The sequence below is a fragment of the Protopterus annectens genome, chromosome 6.part0 (assembly GCF_019279795.1).
Source record: "Protopterus annectens isolate FY-2018-M chromosome 6.part0, PAN1.0, whole genome shotgun sequence".
NCBI lineage: Eukaryota > Metazoa > Chordata > Ceratodontiformes > Protopteridae > Protopterus > Protopterus annectens.
This window is the reverse complement of record NC_056737.1, coordinates 1,147,762,837-1,147,786,740: the sequence shown is the minus strand read 5'-3', so window position 1 is coordinate 1,147,786,740 and position 23,904 is coordinate 1,147,762,837. Positions and strand designations below refer to the sequence as shown.

The 23,904-nt window shown below is 40.0% G+C and overlaps 1 protein-coding gene across 2 annotated transcripts in view; it reads right to left on the bottom strand.

The window, feature by feature from the left end:
- Positions 1 to 23,904, bottom strand: part of ACVR1 (activin A receptor type 1) — a 1,150,873-nt gene that overhangs the window by 543,034 nt on the left and 583,935 nt on the right. For both annotated transcript variants that reach the window (XM_044074769.1, XM_044074770.1), the window contains one exon: positions 20,345 to 20,562. In XM_044074769.1, coding sequence (XP_043930704.1) covers positions 20,345 to 20,562 — 218 coding nt within the window. The remainder of the gene's footprint in view (positions 1 to 20,344; positions 20,563 to 23,904) is intronic.

The window sequence follows — 23,904 nt, the reverse complement described above, 5'->3', positions numbered from 1 at the left end:
TTTTAGTACTCTTCTCAACTCGTGTCTGTTACCTTCCTGTTCCTCTCCCACCTACTTCATACTTCTAACTCATTTCCTTTTCCCTTGCTTTGTACCGGTATATCTCTACTCCTTTGCTTCTAGCCCCACAGTACTATATACATATACTCTTGCTCATAAACCACATACTTCTTTCCTGCTCACAACTGACTTCTACTTACTTTGTCATATCTACTATCACAGTATCACACTTTACCTCTTCTACTATCACTTTCGTCCACGTGATATTGACCTCCCACATAGGTTCATAGGTTGGTACTAGGCTATCGGCCCTAGGGCCTATACAAACCTAACACAAAAAATGAACCCAGCAGACAATGGCAAACTATGGATTTATTAGACTCCTATGAAAAACAAGTAGTCAAAAGCAACAAACCGGTTACGGCTAACACTATTACTTAGCCTTGATCAGTGTGAAAAGTGAGTTAAGTTAGACACATTTAAATACCATTCATGTGAATGCATATACAACAACAATTGGTTCCTCACAAAATTTCATTTAATCCAGGTGAAAATAATGCACCCAATTTAACTATCCAATTTGTTTCTTTCACATTTAAAAGGCTATGCCAACCTGCTTTAGTAGCTATTGCCCAAGAATTTATCTATAACTGTGAATTTAAAAGAAGCAATAGGATGTTTACTAGTATGTTTAAATAAGACATAACTAGGTTTTTTTTATTCCTGATTTCACTTAAGTGTTCAGAAATACTGATCCTTAAAGGTCTAGAGGTCTGACCAACATAGAATGCAGAGCAAGCACAGGTAGCTAGGTAAACCAGCCAATCAGACCCAAAGTTAGCAAAAAAACGGATATCAAAAATATTGCCTGTATTGTGACTAGTAAAGTCCTTTGTTTTGCTAACATTCTTACAATGAGTGCAGTGGTCACATGGTACACAACCTGTTAGAGGATCCCCAGTCAACGTTCTTTGACTAAGATTATTGGGGCCTCTGAGAATGTGCTTCTAGTGGCTCAGCTGGGATCCAATATTCCTCCCCTTACGGAATGAGAACAGACACCTGTCACCCAAAATCGTGGAGAAGTATTCATCAGCCTGTAATATATTCCAATGTCTCTGCACGCTATTAAGTAAAAGTTCTGTATTTCTGCCACAGGTGGTCACTAGATGAGTGACTGCTTGATTATTCACTGATTTTTGTTTGTACTGTAAAGTCTCCCACCTGTCTATAGTGGAAATAGAATTGCTAGCACGTAGGACATGGCATAACTCTTAGCCTTAAATCTAGATACAAGGTTCTGCTTATGATGTTCATAGGTGTTGCCCTCCAAACAAATGCGTTTAATTCTAAGAAACTGGGACTTGGGTATGTTCCTGCACACATGAGGCGGATGACAGCTAGAGGCATGGAGAAGGGAGTTGTACTGAGGGTACTTACAATATACCTGTGTTGCTAGGGTATGATCCTCATTCCTTATAATTAATACATCCAAAAATGTAATACTCCGAGAGTGATAATTAGCTGTAAAATTGATACCCCACTTATTATCATTCAAGTACTCTGCAAATTCCCCTGAGATATATGACAACCAATCTCCATACCATCCAGCAATTAGATCCAGAGTGCAAGACACCACAGAGTTTCTCCAAATCATTGCGGACACCCAATTAGAGTCTGGGTGGTTAGTCTGCACTCTGGATGTCTCGCCTTATATACCAATATTCCCCATTGGGCAGGTTTGGATGCCCTGGAGTATTGGTTGCGGAGGTCTGAACTTTGCTCTACAGGTTTCAATACTCTACTCATTGGGCTTGCTGAACATGTATTGACCAAGAATGTCTTTTATTATCAAGACAAATGTTCATAGGTTCATAGGTTCATAGGTTAGTACTAAGCTAACTGCCCTTGCGAGCCATTTTAAGCCTAGCCAATTATCCCTTGTGAGACTCAAACCCTGCACTTTGTGTTTATAAGGCAAACACCTTAACCATTAGGCCACCCTCCCATCCCGTCATGGTCATACATGGTCATTGGCAAACTCAAGGGACGGCATGGGGGCATCATTTGCCCCAATTTACGCGGATTTGTTCATGGCCTATGTAGAGGAGTTTTTGATTTATGATAATAGTCATAACATATACCTGGATGAAATCGACATCTGGAGAAGATTTTTGGATGATTGCTGGATGGTATGGAGATTGGTTGTCATATATCTCAGGGAATTTGCAGAGTACTTGAACGAAAAGTGGGGTATCAATTTTACAGCTAATTATCACTCCCGGAGTATTACATTATTGGATGTATTAATTACTAGGAATGAGGATCATACCCTAGCGACACAAGTATATCTTAAGTACCCTCAGTACAACTCCCTTCTCCATGCCTCCAGCTGTCATCCGCCTCATGTCTGCAGGAACATACCCAAGTCCCAGTTTCCTAGAATTAAACATATTTGTTTGGAGGACAACACCTATGAACATCATAAGCAGGACCTTGTATCTAGATTTAAGGCTAGGGGTTATGCTATGGGGCATGTCCTAAGTGCTAGCAATTCTGTCTCCACTATAGACAGGCTGGAGACTTTACAGTACAAACAAAAATCAGTGAATAATCAAGCAGTTACTCATCTAGTGACCACCTATGGCAGAAATACGGATCTTTTACTTAATAGCGTGCAGAGAAACTGGAATATATTACAGGCTGATGAATACTTCTCCATGATCTGGGGCGACAGGTGTCTGTTCTCATTCCGTAAAGGGAGGAATATTGGTTCCCAGCTGAGCCACTATAAGCACATTCTCAGAGGCCCCAATAATCTTAGTCAAAGAACGTTGACAGGGGATCCTCTAGTAGGTTGTGTACCATGTGGCCAGTGCACTCATTGTACGAATTTTAGCAAAACAAAGGACTTTACTAGTCACAATACAGGCAATGTTTTTGATATCCATTTTTTTGCTAACTGTGGGTCTGATTGGCTGGTTTACCTAGCTACCTGTACTTGCTCTGCATTCTATGTTGGTCAGACCTTTAAGGATCTGTATGTCTGAACACTTAAGTGAAATCAGGAATAAAAAACTTACTAATGCCTTATTTAAACATACTAATAAACATCCTAGTGCTTCCTTTAAATTCACAGTTATAGATAAAATCTTGGGCAATAGGGCTACTAAAGCAGGTTGGCATAGCCTTTTAAATGTGAAAGAAAAGAAACGGATAGTTAAATTGGATTAAATGAAAACTTGTGAGGAACCAATGGCTGTTGGATATACATTCACATGAATGGCATTTAAATGTGTCTAACTTTACTCACTTTTCACACTGATGAAGGCTAAGTAATAGTGTTAGTCGTAACCGGTTTGTTGCTTTTGACTACCTATGTTTTTCATAGGAGTCTAATAAATCCATAGTTTGCCATTGTCTGCTGGCTTCATTTTTTGTGTTAGGTTTGTATAGGCCCTAGGGCCGATAGCCTAGTACCAACCTATGAACCTATGTGGGAGGTCAATATCATGTGGAAGAAAGTGATAGTAGAAGAGGTAAAGTGTGATACTGTGATAGTAGATATGACAAAGTAAGTAGAAGTCAGTTGTGAGCAGGAAAGAAGTATGTGGTTTATGAGCAAGAGTATATGTATATAGTACTGTGGGGCTAGAAGCAAAGGAGTAGAGATATACCGGTACAAAGCAAGGGAAAAGGAAATGAGTTAGAAGTAGGTGGGAGAGGAACAGGAAGGTAACAGACACGAGTTGAGAAGAGTACTAAAATGGTCGACAGTGATGGGGTTCTAGAGTGGGACATCAGGTGTTTGGGTGGGGTACAGGAGCACATCCAGTGAGAGAGGAGATGTACTTTTAAGGACTTTTTGAAGGCAGAATTGCTGATAATTCTGAGAGAGGGAGGAAGAGTGTTCCATAGCTTGGAGACGGCATAGGAATATAGCATTTTACCAGCTGAGAATTTGGGTTTCTCTACAGACAGCAACATTTTGTTTTCTGACCCGAGGTGGTGAGTGGGATGGTATGTGGTCAGTATGGATGACGGGGAAGGGCAGCTTTCTGGTTGGAAGATTAACTTGTGGGCTGTGGTTAATTGTAGGTAAGTAAGGTGGTGAGGAGATTCTATCCAATTGAGTTGATGCAGTGAGGAGTAGTGGTGTGGAGAGTATTTTGAGTTTGTAGCAAATTTGGTGATTTTACTGTAGCAGGAGACAGGCTTACTTTTTAGGGAGAATTGTAGGTTGGTAAAGATACAGCAGAGTAGGGAGAAGAAATGAAGAGGCTAGGGCCTTTTTAGTAGAGAGGCTGAGGAACCAATGGTTGTTGGATATGCATTCACATGAATGGTATTTAAATGTGTCTAACTTTACTCACTTTTCACACTGATGAAGGCTAAGTATATGCTTTTGGTGTTTTGGAGCCCAGCAGCTCGCATACGTGCAAGAAACACTTTACTTTGGGTTCCTACACAAACCTAGCCATAACAATTCCCTGGCTATTTCTTCCCACAATATTTACTTCCCTGGATACCGGTCTAGCAGAGTGAATGATGTGATCCACGGGGTGAATTTCCTACCTCCCATCCAATCATCAAGGTTCCTTTTGAAGAGGGCCAAAGAGGCGCTCTGCTTGCCATGTATGCGCAGTCAATTCCAGAGTTTAGGGAGTCTCTGGGTCAGGAACCTATCCCTCCAGCATGTTTTGTTCATTGTGCTGACAATGTTTAGATGCCTGGAGCATGTGGCTGTGAGGAATTGGGATTTCTTTAAGTGTAGCATGTCCAAAAGCTCTGGGTTTGACATGGCCTTGAATGTTAAGCAGAGATAGCCTCTGAGTAGATGATATGCGACAGAGTATAGCTGGAGGGTTTTTTTTTTAAGACGGTCAGCATAGGGCATCTGCTTTAGGCCTGTGATTCTTTTAGTGAGGTATTTCTGCAGTTTTTCCAGTTGTCGCAGATGTCTTGAGAGGTACATACCAAATGGGGTGTTGTATTCTATAATGGGTCTAATGAGGGATGAGTACAGTGGGACATGATGACCTCCTTTTTTCTGGATGAAAAGCCCTTAGTGATTAGGTGTCCCACATAGAAGGATTTCCTGACTGTTGTGTCGATGTGGTTATCGAAGGTGAGACCACTATCCACCTGTGTCCCTAAGTCTCTTATCACATTTTCAGTGTTTAGTGTACTGCCACCTATATGGTAATTCACGGGTAAGTGTTTTTTTCCCAAAGAGGATAACTATACATTTCTTGGCATTGACCTTGAGCCCATGGCTCTAGCACCAAGCATCTGTTTCTGTAAGGCCCTTTTGTAGAATATCCACATAATTTGAGGATTCAATAATGGCTCCCAATTTGCAGTCATCTGTGAACTTTGATAGCCAGAGTCCCTTAGTGTTGGTCTGTACTTCAGAAAAGTAGATGCCAAACAAGAGCGGATCCAGGATTGAACCCTGAGGTACTCCACTGGTCACTTGTGTGGAGCTGGATTTGGAGTCGGCTACTTTTACAGTGTGGGTTCTGTCAGTAAGCCACTTGGCAACCCATTGAGTGACGTAGGGATTAATGCCCAGCTTAGTAAGTTTATTTATGATACCAGAGTGGGGGATGGTGTTGAAGGCCTTGGCAAGGTTCAGATAGGCTGTGTAGACCACCTTACCCTCATCCACAGCTCTGGAGACTGATTCAAAGAAGTCAATCAGGTTCAGGAGACAAGATTGGCCCTTCATGAACCCAAACTGGGTGGGGTCCAGTGTTTGAAGATTGCCAATGTCTTTGTTTATAAGTTCCATGATACTACATTCCATGGCCTTGTAGATCAGGCTCATCAGACTGATGGGGTGGTAGTTCCCAGGAGCCAAGGTGGAGCCCCCTTGTGGACTGGGATAACTGTAGCTGTGTGCCACACAGTGGGCATGACACCTGAGGTGAGGGTATGATTAAACATGACACTTAGGTGCCAGTTCATTTTGTAGTTCATGTAGTACACAGCCCGGGATGTCATCTGGTCCCATGGATGCTGTATTCTTAAGCTTTGGAGAGTGCATTTTTTTACCTGTGTGGCCGTTATTACCGGATTTGGAAATCTTTTGGTATTGAGATGGGCTCTTTAGGGGGTGAGAGGGGAGATGATGTTGGCACTGAATCAATCTGCCAGGATATTGGCAATATCCTTGGGATCAGTATATTTAATGCCAATCTGTTGTAGCTCAGAGCAGATCTGAGCATTACCATTTAGAATCTTGACACAGCTATAGAATGCCTTGTGGTTGTCTTTGGAAAATTTGGCAATTTTATTTTCTTAACTAGCTTTGGAGGATTTTATGAGGGATCTCAGCTTCTTACTGAGGCTGATAAGGGAGTTTTTTGCATCCTGGGATTTTCGTCTTTTCTGCAACCGTTTCTTCGTTTTGCTGTAAAAAGTTTGTTTATGGCATGGGACCACCAAATTGGCTTCCTTTTTTTGGAGGAGAGTGTCCTGGTTCTATTTGGGATGGCACGATTCATGCACGAGTGGATGTGCTCATACAGTGCCTTAGTGTGGGACTCAGCAGTCGAACTTTCGGTTCCCATTTGCATGGGTGTCATGAAGTTTGTCACTTCTGACTTGAGTCAGAAGATGGCTTTGGAGAAGTTTTTTTACAGATGTTTCCTTACTGGGGGAGGGATGTGGATGTCAAGGGTGATTAGCTTAAGGTTAGACCGGACCAATGAGGGGGTGACCATAGGTGTGGAGCATCAATTTCCCATGTTGGTAATGACAAGGTCTAGGATATTGGTGCCCCTGGTGGGACTATGAATTAGTTGATCCGGGGCATTGGAATTTATGAATTCCAAGAACCATTGGGCAAAGGTGTTGGTACACGAGTAGTTTTCCCAGTTAATGGTAGGGTAGTTGAAGTCACCCAGTATTAGGATATTTGTTTGTATCTTAGTGTTTTCCAGTATGTTTAGAAAGGTGCAGTGAGAATCTTGGGGCATGGTGGAGGATCTGTAGCAAGCTACAATTTGGATTGCAGTCTTACCTAATGTTAGTTGCACCTGGAGAATTTCAGATGCATTGCATTGGGCTACTAGCCTGGTGGTGTGAATATCCTTGGTGAATATGGACACTCCTCCACCTTTAGTGTTTTGGTCCTGGTTTGGTGGCCGAAAAGTGTGGTAAGAGTTGTAGCCTGGTATTGCAGGGGTGCTCTCTGGAGCCTTGAACCAGGTCTCAGTTACGGCACAGACATAGACGTTCTCCATTTTTAGGAGTGCCTTGAGAGAGTGTATTTTGAGGTTTAGACTTCTAGCATCGAGTAGCATTACCTTCAGATTTTGCATGATTGTACCTGTTACGGTGGTGGTTTTGTCCTTTGAACTTTGCCTAAAAAAGGCACTATAGGGGTGGCAAGAGCCTTAGCAAGTAACCCGAATCCCAGGGGCGACAGGTACAGACCATCTCTGGCAAAACATTGTGGTCTGTCGATCATGTCATCCCAGGCAAACAGATACTGGATCCTCTTTGAATGACACCAGAAGCTTAGCCAATTGTTGAAGTCAATCATTTTGTCCTTATACTGTGGTATCATTCTGGGTGAAGGCAGGATGCTACTCAGGGCTAGGGTGATACCTGCATTACGTTCATCCAATGTATTTCCTTTTCTTTCTAGCAGACCAAGACCTTTGTTTGTAGTTAACATGCTTATAGTTAATGTGCATTATCTCCGTTACATATATGCTTTTTACACTTGCTTTGTAAGCAAATTTTCTATGTATTAACATTGTTTCATTTGTATTTAATTGTCTCTTGGATGTAATATTGTGGAGCTTTTCTCCCAGGGCCACCACTGAAAATGGGCTCTTCATAGGCCCAGCGGACTTTCCCAGTCAACAAATGCAATAAATAAACAAATATCCCAGGAAACCAAACAACATACAAAATGTTCACCTGTGCAATGATAAAATTAGAGCTGGAAAGAACGTAAAATCATTTACGTTACTTTCTTTGTTGGCATAAATAAAGAAATGTTAGTTGCAATAACACTATCATAACAAAGTAAGTGGCAAATGCATGCTGCAAAGGCTCGCTATGGAAACTAAGATCTGGCAGCAATGACAAAGCAGTTTTAGTGGCATTAAACTGGCAGAGCTCAACATCTGCACATGATAAAACCTTATTAAGGTTAGGTTGGTTTGATTTCCAAGTCACCACAGCAAATGACAAGCACTTATGGACTAAGATGTAAGGAGGACTAAGATGGAAGGAAGGAAAAAGACAAAATGGGGTATGGGAGATAGAAAGAAGTATGAGTCAAGTGCACCAGAAGACCTGAGAGACCAAATGGTCACACAGGTAACAGAGGTCACTTGGATAACCAGAAACATGGAACTACTTAAAGAAGGGAAGCTAGTTAAGTTCTCCCAATAGATAGCAGGGATTCTCCCTAGTGGAAGGAATTATTTCGTCAGTGGACAGTCCATCCATCCATTCATCCATAACTCTTTTTTTACATTTTTGCACATGTGGTCGGGGTGTCCCTTCAACAGTGACAATCGTCTACAGTCAAGGTTTACACTGCCAGGTGGCTAGCCCTGCCATGGTAATTCTTCCATACCACACACTCACACATACACTCAATTTAAAGTGTCAAATTCACCTACTGCATGTCTGAGTGCCCCGGGAAAACTCATGCGAACACAATGCAGATTCTGCACAGAAGGCACCCCCCCAGCCAAGAATTGAACCAGAGAGTCTTCCTGTGAGCTGACAATGCTATCTGCTGCACCACTGTGCTACACCTGAACATATATTTGATGGTTTCTGGAGAAACACATACTATTACTGGGACTCACCCCAGATAAAGCAGCAGGTACACTGGCAATTGTAACTCTTCAGAACATCTCCACTGGTGTGGAATTTATGGCCCTAACGAGCTTGTAAATGAATGGGGATAGAGTTGTGTACCCAGCACCCGAGGAGGTGACCAGAATGGTTAGGAATTAGCTACCATTACAGATCAGGGAATAATGGGTTGTCTTCCATTCCAGTGCCCTTTACATTAGAAGGGTTAGAAATGAGAGGGCACAGGGAAACCATGCTATCTATCATGGGTGGGGAAGAGTGGGATTGCCTGTAACTTCAGTGTCTTTTGATGGAGACAAGAAGGCCAACACCAAGCACTCAAAATTCTGTCAGTGTCTGCATGAGATGACCATGTTACAAGGGGTTCCTATTACACTGTCAAATCTGAATGTTGTGCAGAGTGCATTCAAATGTTTGACCCCATGGTACATCCATGTCCTCATTGCTGTCTTATAACGGGTCCCCATTATACAGTCGAATGCTCAGATGAGTGACCACTACAATATTGAGCCAAAAAAAGCAAAAAGAATGTAACATTAGAAACAACACAACAAAAACATTTGACAAATACAAACACATATCACCTGTTTTTTGCAGGGGGGGGGGACATCCTCCCTGCACCCACACCCCCCCTGCTAATCATGTATACAAACTCCAAGATCTCACCTCAGTGGGGAAAGCAGCAATACCCCAATCCCAGCAGTGTGTCATCCTACACAATTATACTCCCATACTATTCGATGTTATGCCTCTGTGTCAATTACTCAAACTAATCGCCCAGTTAGATAAACTACAATGGCTGCTGTTGAGTACACATTAGGGGGTCACTGTACAAATCAAAGGTTGTACACAGGAGTAATTTCTGAAATCAAGCTGATGGCAAAATGTGCATGTTTAGTAAAATATTAAAACTTTCCAGACCTTGGTGCAGTTTTTTTATAGGACCAAATACCACTGTAATCCAGGACTATGAAAAGATAAGACAGAACTGATATGGGGTGCCAGGTTTTAAAGCCTTGTGCACAGGTATCACTATAGTCACAGAAAACTTGACAGCTGCACCAGCAAAACAGGTAATGAAGAAACAGCACATCTTTAATGGGATTTCAGCTAGAGCGTCTTCTGCGTGGAGACATGCGTGAACAGGAGTACCTTCGTTGAAGGTTGTGGTCAGGGCTGGTAACTCGGCACGTAAAAATCAACTACCAATCATTAGCGGACCGGAGTTCCGTTGTGGCGACCCCTAACCGGGAAAAGCCGAAAGAAACAACAACAATGCTGCAATCAAATGGATTACAGTGCTAAACAATATATCTTGGGCTTTTCTGTATTATCATCTGGGCTTTAGCTCAGATACGAAACAACTTCTAAAAATATTCCAAAACCTCCAACTTTTTTATAAAATTTCTTTAACTAACATGAGATTTACTGTATTTATAATTCTCATACATGACCCAGGACAATAATAGACACAAGAATTGATTGAACAGCATATGTCAACAGTGAATATGCATGTAAAAACAAGCAGTTTAAATCTTGGAATGTCCTGCAGAAATGACAAGATTTGCAAAGGTCAGTACAGGAGAAGACAGAAATAGTCATCCAAGGCTTCTCTACAAAGGCAGCTCTTGGGAGCAGTTTTTGAACAGTTAATGCATGCTTAAACTTACACTCAATAAGCCATCAGAACCTGACAACTTCTTTTAGCAGACTCTAAAGTGAACCATCAACATCAGAACCAATGTAGTAAGACACACCAAACAAAACGATTACTAACAATATCTCCATATCTTATCTTCATATCTGGCCTTCCAGGGATAAGCAATCAGACAAATACAGACAGACAGAAACACCTTTGCATCCAGGTATTAAACCACCACATTGGTCAGAAATTCAAAAAGTATAAACAATAATATGTAGCACTGTAAGCAATATTCTGCTTAAATGTGTTGTGTCCCCAAAAGGTCTGAAGTGGTCTTACTCGCAGAATTTCGTTGTCTTGAGAAGACATTTTCTGAATGTTCATCAGCTTCATGCTGTCCTGTCAATTCACTTAGAGTAACTGCACACAAAACTACTACTTTATTTCAGAGCCACAATTGGGAGAGTGTAAGTAACTTTTTACAATACCTTTCTGCTTTCTGTTCTTTCCCATCTTTGAAATGCACCATGATGATCCCTTTATTTTCTGGTTAAAAACAAACTTTAAATTAAACTGCTTTTTTTGTAATATAAAGACTAAGAATATAACTAGCTGCATAGGCTCTTCTTCATTTACTCTCACTGCTAGCCAATGGTGGTTCCCTAACATTCTAGGAAGAGTTGTACTCTTGACATGACAAAATAACAAAGCTGAGAATCTCCAGAGACTTAACAGATTCCATCAGAGGGGAAAAAAAGGGCTACAAAGCACCTTGCTATGTAAACTTTCTTTGGTCCAAAAGTCATAAATGCAAAAGCCACAGAGACTAATTCACAACGTAAAGTGAAAGTTCACATTAACTCAACACATTATTCACGGAGGAAGCTGAAAAGGAAAGAATGTTAAAGTGAGAAAGAACCATGTTGCTCTGTACATATGTGGCACAAGAATCATTAGGTAGGGAAGAAAAGAGACTCCAGATGAGGAGTAGGTGTGTTGAGGGTGAAGTGATCCTTTTATTACAATTTCAAAGGAACAGAACTACCGCTTCCTAGTAGAGTCCATGAGGCACTAGGATTCAGCAGAGATTAGATGAAGGTTGACAAAGTACTCTCTGGCATGGGAAAAGCTGTTCACGGTGGGAAATAAGCATTTTTAATTAAATTTTTTAACCAGCTAATAAATGAACAGGTTCATCGCCGACTAGCTGCAGTCATGACCCCAGTCAAAAGGGAGCAACAGTAAATGCGATACACAAGAACAGCATTCCAACAGCCAATCAATCAGCATGCTTTTGAGGAAGTGAGACAAACCATGGATACCTAAAAGAAGTCCAAATTAGACACAGACATCTTAACCACCGAGTCACTGTGCAGCTCAAATGCTGGCTTGCCCAGCCAGGAGGGATAATTAGTTTCTTGCTTGGCTATAGACCCAAAGGGACTATCTCAGTCGAGCAGAAAATAAAGAGGAATTGCAGACACATCAGCCCCATTAGCATGTCCACATGAGCCAGATCACACCACAACACATGCAGACAATGGGACTAAGGGCATTATAAAAGGTGCAAAGTCCTTAACGAATATCAACATGGCATTTTAACAGGGTACCCTATTATGCTTGCTGTTGAAGGGTCACTATGACAAGACGCAAATAGTGAGGGGACAACAAAAGTAGACTTGCATTGAATCATTTGTCTTTCTTATTGTCTAGGTAACTTATTCTACAAAATTGGTAAATAATTTAGAACTTGGATAATCAGACTTTACCACTGTGCAACCGCTCAATGGCCCCAATGGCAGAATGTGTATAATTTTTATAAGTTACAGTATAAGATGTAAACCATCCAAAGCATGAAACAAACATCTGAAACTTTACAGGACAAAAAGAATAAAGGCAAGCTGGCAAACAAAAGTACAGATCCTCATACCAGTAGCTTTCTTAGAAAAAAAAGCTGAACTTTTGTTAAAATGGTCAGAAATTTTAGCCAATTGAAGGTACAATGAAGGCCAAATATTGTTTTTGTAACGTAACTAGGAAAAAATAAACTATTCTGTTATACTCATGTCCCCAGCTAGGAGGTAAAAATGTCCTTTTGTATTTTTTATTCAAATTTAAAAGAAAATGAAACAAAGCTTAAGAAGTCATTACCAAAAATCTTAGAAACTATAGAGGTATCCTATAAAAAAAAAAAAAATTAACAGATAACATATACAGTACCTTATAATGTTAACTTGTAAAAGCAAGAGAAAGAAAAACAATCATATTTGAATAGGATCCCGACTTCAAACACCCAGAACTCATTTAACATGCCCTGCACAATAAAGTAACAAACTAAAACAGTAACACATAATCAAGTCGGAAAAGATGTAACTTCAATTAACTCCAAGCAAACCCCATGCAGCGGATGTCTTTAAATAAAGTTAAAAACAGGATAAGCGCTTATCGGCTGAGCCTTCTTCAGATCCATAAATCAGGTCTCTCATTAAGGGCATTTAAAGAAGGTGTAACCAATCAAATTCCTTTCTTGAGCTGATGCCCTCTCAACACCAGCTTTAAAGGTAACATTCTGTTTAAACTAGGGTTAAGGTCAGCTGTTAAGTCTGCTATCCATTTAGTTTCTTGCAACTCCATAACATCTTCAAGATTTCCCTTCCTCGGGTTCTCATAAAAGAAAAGCTATGAGCTGGAAACTGAATTACACGCTTCGATAATGCATTAGTATTAACTCTATTTTTATTAATGTCTCTTAAATGTGCTAAAATTCTAATTCTAAAATGACAGTTGCTCTTCCCAACTTTTAATTTGTACACCTTATTTGTATCCGCATGTTGAAAATGATTATGAATGCCAATATATGGGCAACCTTTACATCTGCCATGTCTAAATGTTTCTTGTCTTCTGGTTAAAACTTCTTTTGCAGTGAAGTTATCTCTGCAAACAAGTTGTTTTAAATTAGGTTTATTCTTAAAGCAAAATTGTGGATTGTCACCTACTATACATCTGATAGACCCATCTGCTGTCAATATTTTCCATTTACTCTTGATTATATCACACACCTGTTTTATACCCTGACTATATGTAAGCAAGCACCTTATCCCATTTAATGTTGTCCTATTTGAACTCACTTTTGTCTCAACTTCCATAGTATTTCTATGGAAGTACGGTTTCCTTTTTCCTGTCCTCTGTTGCTCAACATCCACTTCTGCGTTGTTAATCTCAGTTGATTTATAACCACTCTCAGAGAAAGTTTCTTTTTCTCACAGTCTCCATTTCATAAATACTATTGTTCTGTTCAACCTTGAATTATGAAGAAACTGGCTTTTTATGACAAACTAAAACCCTATTTAAACTAAAGCCACAAATGAGGGCCACCTTATCAAGATTACCGCCCACACAGAATACAGCAAACCCCAGTCCACCCAAAATAAAACATCTCACACCAAGGGAAGTTAGATATGCCTCCTCCAGATCTTCTCAGTTCTACACAATTTCTACTCCACCGTCAACCAAGATTCACAGGAGAAAGGCAACCTATGATATCCATTTCTCTGTTTTATTTTATTTTAATTTTACAAGGAAAGTACAACACATTGCATACAGTATTCCCACAGCCTGGATTAAGCAACTACAAATATCTTTGGAGGAAATCTAGCTCACTCTTACTAAGATATCCCACACCTGCTGTACAACCTTCTGACGGTACACCTGGATCCTTCTGTGTACCACTAAACATCATCAACATCATGATCATGATGATCAACATCATCAACTACACAACAAATTCACCACAGCTATGCCAATACTGTTGTGAGGTCTACTCATACAACTCATTTTTTTAACTGTCCAAGCAAAGTTAAAACAGATGATGTAGGGCTTAAAAATACCCCGGCTAATTTCACAAGCTGCTCAGATGTTAAACAGCAGGACCCTGACAACCTAGAAAAACACCACCACTATCGTAGCCATAGAAAATTAGTGAGAATCACCACAAACTCACACTGCTCTAGGAAGCTGCAACTATGCAATCCTAGTTAGTTCTGTGACGCTATGAAAACTTTATCCAGTCACAAAATCTTTAAAATCAAGACAAGTACACAAGACACACATTCTAACACTGTTCGGGGAATAAAACACAACATAAATAATCCACCGCAAGGCATATAAAATTCCATTCAACCTTGTCACCTTTCCTGTACAAATAGCTTTGAAGTGGAATAGGAGCAGGTCCAGGTATCTAAACAAAGAAGTGAAAGAGGAACTAATAAAGTTTCTCCAAACTTTCAAATCAAACTTTTACAGGCTACACCTTCTTAAATTAGACAGTCAACAATTAACTGCCCCACTGACCCATATATTTAATTTTATATTCTAAATCGGTCCCTGCATTCTTCAAGCTGGCTGGAATTATTCTACTGCCAAAACAGCTCATGCCTATCAACCAATGCCTAACTTAGACCAAATAACCAAAACATCTGAAAAAAATTATACATAAACAAATTTTGCACAGCATTACTGAATATAGCATTCGGACTGACAAAGCACATGGCTTGTGACCAGATAAAGTACCTCAACTGCCATCTACCTACTAACAAGTTCTGTCAACAATTGTGAAGAAGGCAAATTTATAGGTGGTACGTTCACAGACCTCAGAAGAACATTTGAATGTGTTGATCAAAACATACCTTTACAAAAACGCACAAAAAATTTGATTTCTCAGATGAAGAGTGTGATTACTCTATGAATCACCTACTTGATAAAATTAACTATGACTAATCTTGATGGCAGCCCAAACCCCTTGCCCAATTCATTATAGATGTTCCACAAGGGTCTCAAAGGATCTCCTTTGGGAACTACTTAACTTGAATATCATCTGAAGCTTCTTCTCAGAGAGAACCAAGGCATTCACAGCAAAATGACATTAGTTTATTATTGTATATCCAGCTCCACAATAGATCAACACTAAGCAATAAAATCTTCAACACAGCTTTTTGGGGAAGAAGGCAAGCCAGCATCTAATCTCCAATTCCAGATCTTTACATCTTACAGGAACCATTACCATATGTTACTCTGCTGAAATGCCCAAGCATTATGTTGCACTTTGAAATTCAATCATATAGTACCTCATTTAAAAAGTGGCTTGCAAAATTTCCCACCTCCTGAAGAAGCTAGGCGAGTCATCATCACCAGTCAATTGTATTACAGCTCGTATTAGAAGATTCCCTCCCTGAAACTGCCTTAAAGTCCTTTCAAAATATACAAATCTCCAAAAAGACTGAAAATAAAAGGTTTCATTCATCTAAGCCCTTTACAGGAGCATCACTGTTTTACAACAAATACACAACTGGCTCTCACTGGAAGCCAAAGCCTCTCTGTGTCTTAATGTTTTAATATTTAAACCAATGAAAAATCACTATTGCCCTCCACGTCAACAGACTGTGCGCCACAGAAGCTCAACATACACTTTCAGGAATACAGATTTTTAAATGACTTGTCAAACCACCCTACAAGCTAGCAATAGCAAAAAAATCCTTTTCCAAACTTACTCTAAAGCACTGGAATGAAAATGCACCAATAGATTAGGTCACCCAACAACACCATTAAAGACTTTAATAATAAATCCTTTAGGAATTCCACCAAGAAAAACTCTCCATGTCATTGTTCTGAAAATCACCGCTAATCAACTAGGCCCTAAAAAAAGAGCTTTGCAGACAAGGAAGGTGAATCTGAGGATGGAATTCTCTAAACAGACTTCCAGCCTTGGAAATGGGAAAGCAGTCCTTGGATCTTTCTTGTATTAGAATAACCATCACCCCAATAATGTCATTTAATTCTACACACACATTTCTGTCTGCTGAACACATACCCTGGTGTCTGCCCAGGTAGTCTGGGTGGAGTAACCTGACATATACCCTACACTTTTCTGGATGATTTGCTAGACAAAGACTGGCTAGAAAATTAGGTGATAAAGCCAGGGTTTGGGAAGCCACTTTACATGAGCCACTAGCCTTAGAATTCGCTTATGCTTCCAGAGTGGCCTTCCCCTCCTTAGAATGCTTTTGGAATGCCCTCTTGTATTTTTTGTTTTTCGGTCTTTCTTACAGGAATTCCTCTTGAAGCAACCACACGAGGAAAGGAAAATGATCTCTTCTTGGGGTTTTCAAAGGTAAAAACACACATGCATATTTTACGGACTGCAATGAGAGGGAAATCTCAATGGTAAGCTAAACACTTTTAAAACATAATTTTTGTACAGGATCTGGTACCTTCAATTGCAAAGGCTGTTTAGGCCTGATCAAGGCATACCCTACAGCAAAGCTATAGCTTTTAGACATATTTTTACAGAAAAAAAATGTTCTTCAGCAGGCCTGTTCATTTAGTGGAATCCATACAAAACGAGGTCTGGGGTTGCAGCTGCATTGAGAAGGATGTCTTCTCATCAAGATGTGCATATACCTGCAAGTAAAAATGAACTAGAAATGGCACTGGCTAGCCTTCTCTCTTATCCAGGGATGGCAGACTTAAGTTCTCATGTTGGAGAAGAGTTAACCACCCCTGATGTCTGTAAAGCTCCAGCAGTTGAGCTGGCTGAGCATTTATTCACCTAAAGTAAATTCTCCCATGCAAGAAATACTACTGTAACAGTGATCTATACAAAGAAAATCATTTTTTTATCCAAACTACATATCCTGTGCCATATCCTCAAGTCAGGAGGATCTTAGCTGGATAATTCTATTACTTGTGACTTAAATCTGCTAAGTGAAAAACATGCAGAAAGTACAGTTGAGTACACTTACCATAAATGTAGATGTTCGAGTGTATTCACTGTTGCAGTCATCATATTTGGGTTATCTGCTTGCAGATGAATTTCTGCTTTTTTTTGTAAAGCGAGCCTGTGAGGGAGTGCCAACACCTTATCATTAAGATATGGAAAACCTTCACCAGAAGCCATCATATGTGTAATTTATGAACATTTTTGAGGCAGACAAGAGGCTACATAGAAATATCTGACTGAAAGAATAGGATTTTACATGAAGATGCAAGCAATATCAATTTTCAGTGAAGAATGCAGTATACAGGTATGTATTTTTTGTATCAGAAAATATACCATCCTTACCTAGTACATCAGCACATTTTTGTATCCCCTGATGATTCTGAAGTGGCAGTATATCCCTTCTTATTCAGCCAACATACCAGATTAGCGGTAGTGTATAAAAAGCTATGCGGACTTAATCTGACAAAGACATTGAGCTTATTCTGGTGCAGAGTGGAACCTAAACCTTTCAAATCTTATGGGCACTTAGAAAAGAGATGTAGTCAACTCTTCAACCTACTAAACGGTCTGCTTGTGAAACAGAATAAAGCTTTCCTGGCTTAATTGCAATGAAGGACATTGGTGGCCTGGATATGGAGGCAACCATATTGAATCCTGAAGGAGATCTAATAAACACTCTTACTCTGTGATGTTCAGACAAGATCTACACAGCTCTCTTTCTCTGGATTTTTAGAGGCAAACATATTCAGTAGTACCTCAAATTAAAAGTGTAATGCAATAAACCCTTGTAAGGCTGTGATGGAGCTTTGGCTTCGATGATGGGTGGAAGATGTATTACACTGTAACCGAAGGTCTCCAAAGTGATTGCAACAGTAGCATGCAGAGGACACTGCCTGTGTCAGAGAAACTAGGAAGTTGCATTAGGATAGAAGACTGGTTCATGAAGTTTAGTAAAAACATCTTACTCATCCACGCTGTAAATGATGAGGTCCAAGAAAGGAATATTCATGGTACTGGACTAGTTCTCATTATGTTTGGAGATGAGTATCAGGCATTTCAGATAAAGGTGGCTATAGTTTATGAAATCAAAATGGTAACTGATGATGTTCTGTTTCACAGAATCACCTGAAGAAAATAAAAATAAACTGCAGCCCTGAGTAAAGTAGGAAAGCAAGCCCCCCGCATTTTCTTCACCTTCTTTCAATTAAGCAACTCCAGATGATGGAACGTTAGGGTAGGTTAAACATTATCAGTAAAAAGGGACGTTGTTTAAGAGCATTTCAGTGATGCAAACCTGTTAAAGTAAGATACCGGTCCATGCCCACAACTCCTATTTGTACCACATACTGTAATACATCCCATGTTTATCAGGACAGTGGGAGACTATGACATCACAACAATAACAACTTAACAGATGCTGGGTTCGGAATCCTTGCGACAAGACATCAAAAGTCAGTTCATTAAAATGGATCTCAACTGAACTAAGTATATAAATAAAGTTAACGTCTCTTACAACCTGCAAACATGCTCAATATCAGACAATTACTTGAAGGAATGGGTCTCGTAATTACTGGACAGAAAATTAAGGTATTTTCAGTTCCTTAATATGTGCACTCTGATTAACCACTAAGCTGATTCTGTGGTTTTAATCATCGGATCTGGTTCTTGTGTTCTCTAACACCTATCCCACTGCTAAGGTACAACAGAGAAGAATGTTGGCATGTTTATCCAGTCTAAAGATGTGGCCAACCTGTAAGAACTCTGTTAACAAGGAAATGACCCATGGTGTTACATCTATTTCTTTTTCCAGAACAGACTTGTGATACTCCGATGCAGCCTACTTACTGATCAATATTCATAGCCTGTAAAAGTTTCATGATGAAAAGAGTCTCTGGGTAATATAACAGAAGGCTAATTTCATACTACTTTTATCAATTAGTCCTAAAAATACTTTTTTTTTTTAAATGGAACAGAGAAAACTATTAATTCTGAGGTGTGTAAATGTCATACTCTGCAGTGTGTATCTACACTGAGAATTGCTGAACTTGCAAATTAAGCAGCAGAACTTGGGCTGGGGAAAAATGCACATCATAGGTTCTGTTTTACCAATCTCATCCACCCCTGTGGAGAAAATGGCACTGCAGTCGAGAACTAACATCTAGTAAGCCCCACATACCTGTTGCACATACATCTAAGGATGCATTCTTAAAAAAGATCTGAAAAGCAGACAACCACCTGGACATAGTAATATTTGAAGCCTTTGATAGTTTCTTGTTGATGGCAACTACAGACACAAGTTTTGGATAATTCCAACTTATCCCATTTCGTACCATAGCTACGTGGTCTTGGTGAACAAAAAACAGGCAAAGATGACTGTATAGAGTTTTATTCCCAGACCATGGGTAGAGCAGGAGGTGCAGTCTTTGCTAGTAATCCTGTGTTCATGCGGACAACTTCTAATGCTACTACAGTAAGTTATGGCAGAGAAGGTGACAAAAATAAAAAGACCACAACAAAAGCTTTAGGCTGAATGAGACTAATGCAATTAAGATGGCTGCAGAACGGAAGATGGAAAAGAACTGGAAAGTACACAGTGGTACTTATGTCTACCATGGTAAGCTGACACTGAAAAAGGAGGTTCGGAATGGTGTGCTACTGAGTCACAATGTTGTGCCAGTTCTTTGCACATTACTTACTCCAAAAAGTCATTTATGGGAGGATCAAAGAACAAAGTGCATCCAAAGATGTAAGCACACATCAGACCCTGATACCACTTCTGTATGCAGCAAATAGGCTGCCCTCTAGCAAATCCCTTAATATTGGTGTGTCTTGTGCAGCAAGGAGACCATGTTCCTGAAATTATTCTCAGAAGGTAAGCTAACAGCAGAGTAGATTCAACTATGCACTTAATGTCATTTTTCTGGACTTGTAGATGAACAGCTTGCATTAATTTACTACAGTATATTCATTTCAACATTCACAGGCCACAACTTTCGATAAGTTACTACACATGCAAAGGATAAAACGTCACAACTGATCCCCTATTCTCCATCAACAAGAAACTAAAGCCAACTTACTGCTAAAGTGCTGTCTCCCACATTGGAAGCAATCAGTCCCTCTATTGTTCCATATTCAGCATCCCTAGCATTCAACCGTTCCAATTGGCGTTGTTGAATTTTTCGAAAGACCAACACAGCCACTGCAGAAAGGATCATCAACACTATTACGGGAGCCAGGACTGCAATAGCAAGTGTCGGCACACTGTAATTCAGAGGTTCTCCCTGCTGCGATCGCCCTTAAAGAGAGAATGAAGAAAAAATAATGAGAAAGACATCTATAAACAATCAGCACCTTCACAATGCAATTAGATGGAACAGACTGTCTACATTCCATTCAGTTAAGATATACCTCTAGGTACTTTAACAATTTAAGGGAGAAAAACAAAATCCATAGAACACAACAGCTCTTCTTAATAAACTAGATCAGATTTTAATTTCTTTTTAAACAATTAAGGAGAGCAGAACAAATCCAAGTAGCTGATAGAAGTGCACTCTAGTCATTATATTGTGACACATCACTAATATTCTAAATGACATTGATCAAAGTTTGCCATCAATTAACAGTGACTCTCACAATGCTTTAATTGACAGTTCAAGACAAATCGGGGGTGGGAGGTTGGCATAATAGCTAAGGTATTTACCTTACAAACACAAGGTGCAGGATTTGCTTCTCACATGGGATAATTGGCTTGGCTTAAAATGGGCCACAAGGGCAGTTAGCCTAGTGCTACTCTATGAACCTATGAGCAAATAAATGGAAACCCATGGCAAGAGCAGATCTTTGACAAAATGCATGTTCACAGACATATAACAGAATTCTTTAAGTGGTAAATATCAAACTACAGAGACTTTTGTGAGATGAAATCCTTCACAACAATGCCCACTAAATCAGCAATCAAATGATACAGGTGTAAGCAGCACATTTCAACTTCATACTGAAAAGCCTTAGGAAAAAAGTGAGTCACAAGTACTGAGGACTAAACATACAAAGACACGGCAAGAAGCACAGTATGGTCTTAAAGTAGCAAAGAAAAACACTAAATGAAACATTTTTAAGTACAGCTGCCTATCACCTCAAGCTAAATGCCAAAAAGTGTATAGTCATCCCCTTTGGCAAAAACAAAGTGCCCACAAATTACCACATAGGTGGTAATCCATTAAGTACAGAAGAAGTAATTAGGGACCTGGGGACCCAAGTTGATAGCAATCTCTCATTTGACAACCACGTGGCCAAAGTGGTTAGAAAAACATTTTATATAGCCCACCTAATCATGAAGGGATTCACATCTAGATCAGGGGAGGTCATCGTGCCTCTTTACTCATCCCTCATCAGGCCCATAATTGAGTACAATGCCCCTTTTGGGATGTACCTTACCAGACACCTGCAGCAACTGGAAAGACCCCAAAAGTACCTCACCAAGAGGATCAAAGGGCTCAAACAGATGCCATATGCTGCCCGGTTAAAGAAACTCAAGCTCTACTCAGTGGCATACCACCTGTTCAGAGGCGGTCTGTGCCTGACGTATAAAGCCATGTCCAACCCGGAATTAATGGACATGCTGCACCTCAGAAAATCCAAATCCCATTGAGCTACGCTCGAGACTTGAACCTCAGCACTGAAATAAATAGGACATACTGGAGGGACAGATTCATAACCCAGAGGCTCCCTTCACTCTGGAATAAAATCCCAGTCCAGGTTAGGCAGAGTCCCTCACTGACTCTCTTCAAGAGGAATCTTGATGAGTGGATGGGAGATCGTAGGTTTACCCCAGGTATCACTTCTGTGTCACTGTTAGATAGAGGCACAGTAGACTAACCTCGAAAAAGGGCATAGCAAAATAAATTTAAAATGGGTGGCAAAAGCCAAACACATTCTGGCTAGGCTTATAAATGCCCTAGGGCAGATAGCCTAGTATGAACCTATGAACCTACATGCAAAGGGAGCAGAGAAGTAATTGAGGAGCAACTATACAGCAATGCAGAAGGCTGTCACATTTAAGTTGTGCTGTTGACAAGCACTTTATGATCTGCCCGTAAGAAGCAGTGCACTCCCATTTTAGCTCACTTGTTAGTACAACAGGTATTGTGCAACTGCTCTCTTTCCCCACACCCTCACTCACCCTACAGCTATAACTTGCTCATTTTTTTCCCATGTACTTATCACACTCCAAATGTAAAATGTACACGGTTAGCGGTTTCATCCTTCAGATGAGACAATAAATCAAGGCTCCATCTGCCTAAACTGGTAATAGTTCAGATGGACAGAAAATAAAGCCCAACAGCACTTATCAAACAAATGGTAAGGGAATCTCCCAATGTTGTTCTGTCTAATTATCCCTAATCAATATGATCCTCTTTTATATCCCAAGAAAGCAATCAGTGACTACTAGGAATAACCTTGCTTACAAAAGAAAGGATGTAAATAAATGAATAAATGTGTTTTGCTCCATCCAGTGATATCTGCTTTCCTGCAAAGTTTGCAGTTTCATAAATACCTGATGAACATTCATACTGTCACACTTCCTTGACCTCTATACCTCCCTGTAAGTCATTAACATTTCTCTATCTAGAGGTCAGTTCCTGTCCAGTATATTACTGCTTACAGTCCCTCTTCTAGTCCAGTTTTACATATTTATATCACACAGAATCTCAGTTTAGTGTCAGTCCCAAACAGGTTTTCTTTTCTACCTTCTCTCCACATAATTTTGTCTTTTACACCACTCTATTACCAATCCAATGAAGCCGTAAGCACACTTAAAGCCCTTAAACAGCTCTCTCAGCCATGGTAGCCATAACAGTTTAATTTTGCTGAGGCCTACATACCTCTATTGCAGAAATCTTGCTAAACAGCAGGGCTCCTTTATGTCTCACAAAAAAAGAAAATGCTACTTACCTGTCAAACTGTCTCGTCAGGATCTGTGGAGGATGCCAATCCTATCAGAGTCACCACTCAAGCATATTGGAATCACGGACACCGGTTTTGTTCAGCCCACTTTTACTTTTCCAATTCATTGTTTGTTTTTAACTTTCTACGAGACTTACTTTTTCCTTCGACTTATGGAACAAATATTGCCATATTAAGAACCTTTACAATGAGCAGGCTTGGCCACATTCATAGTAAACCCATGAAGTTCTACCCTCTTTTTAGACTTACCGAACTAATGTTCTTGTTTATTCATAGATTCATAGACTGTTACTAGGCTAATGAACTGAGGGCCTTTCTAAACCAGGCTAAATTTTCCGGAAAGAATAATGATATTCTGTATCCAAACAGGACATTGAGGGCCAAGCATTTATAACCTACCTCTGTCCATAAGGGACACAGGTAATAGGCCTGGTGTAAATTTCTTATTTCCAATCTACTGGTCTAGGCTGCACTTAAACTGGGTAATATATGAAAATATATTTATTTACAGATTATATATGGGTCTACATTGATTCATTGAAAACTCATTTCACTGAACCACATTTCACTGAATTTAAGTACTGTTGGGCAAATAAAACACATACGCCCTTTTCCCCACTGTAGTGCAATCCTGGAGTTAGTATATATAGTTAGGGTATGTTGGGGGCACAGC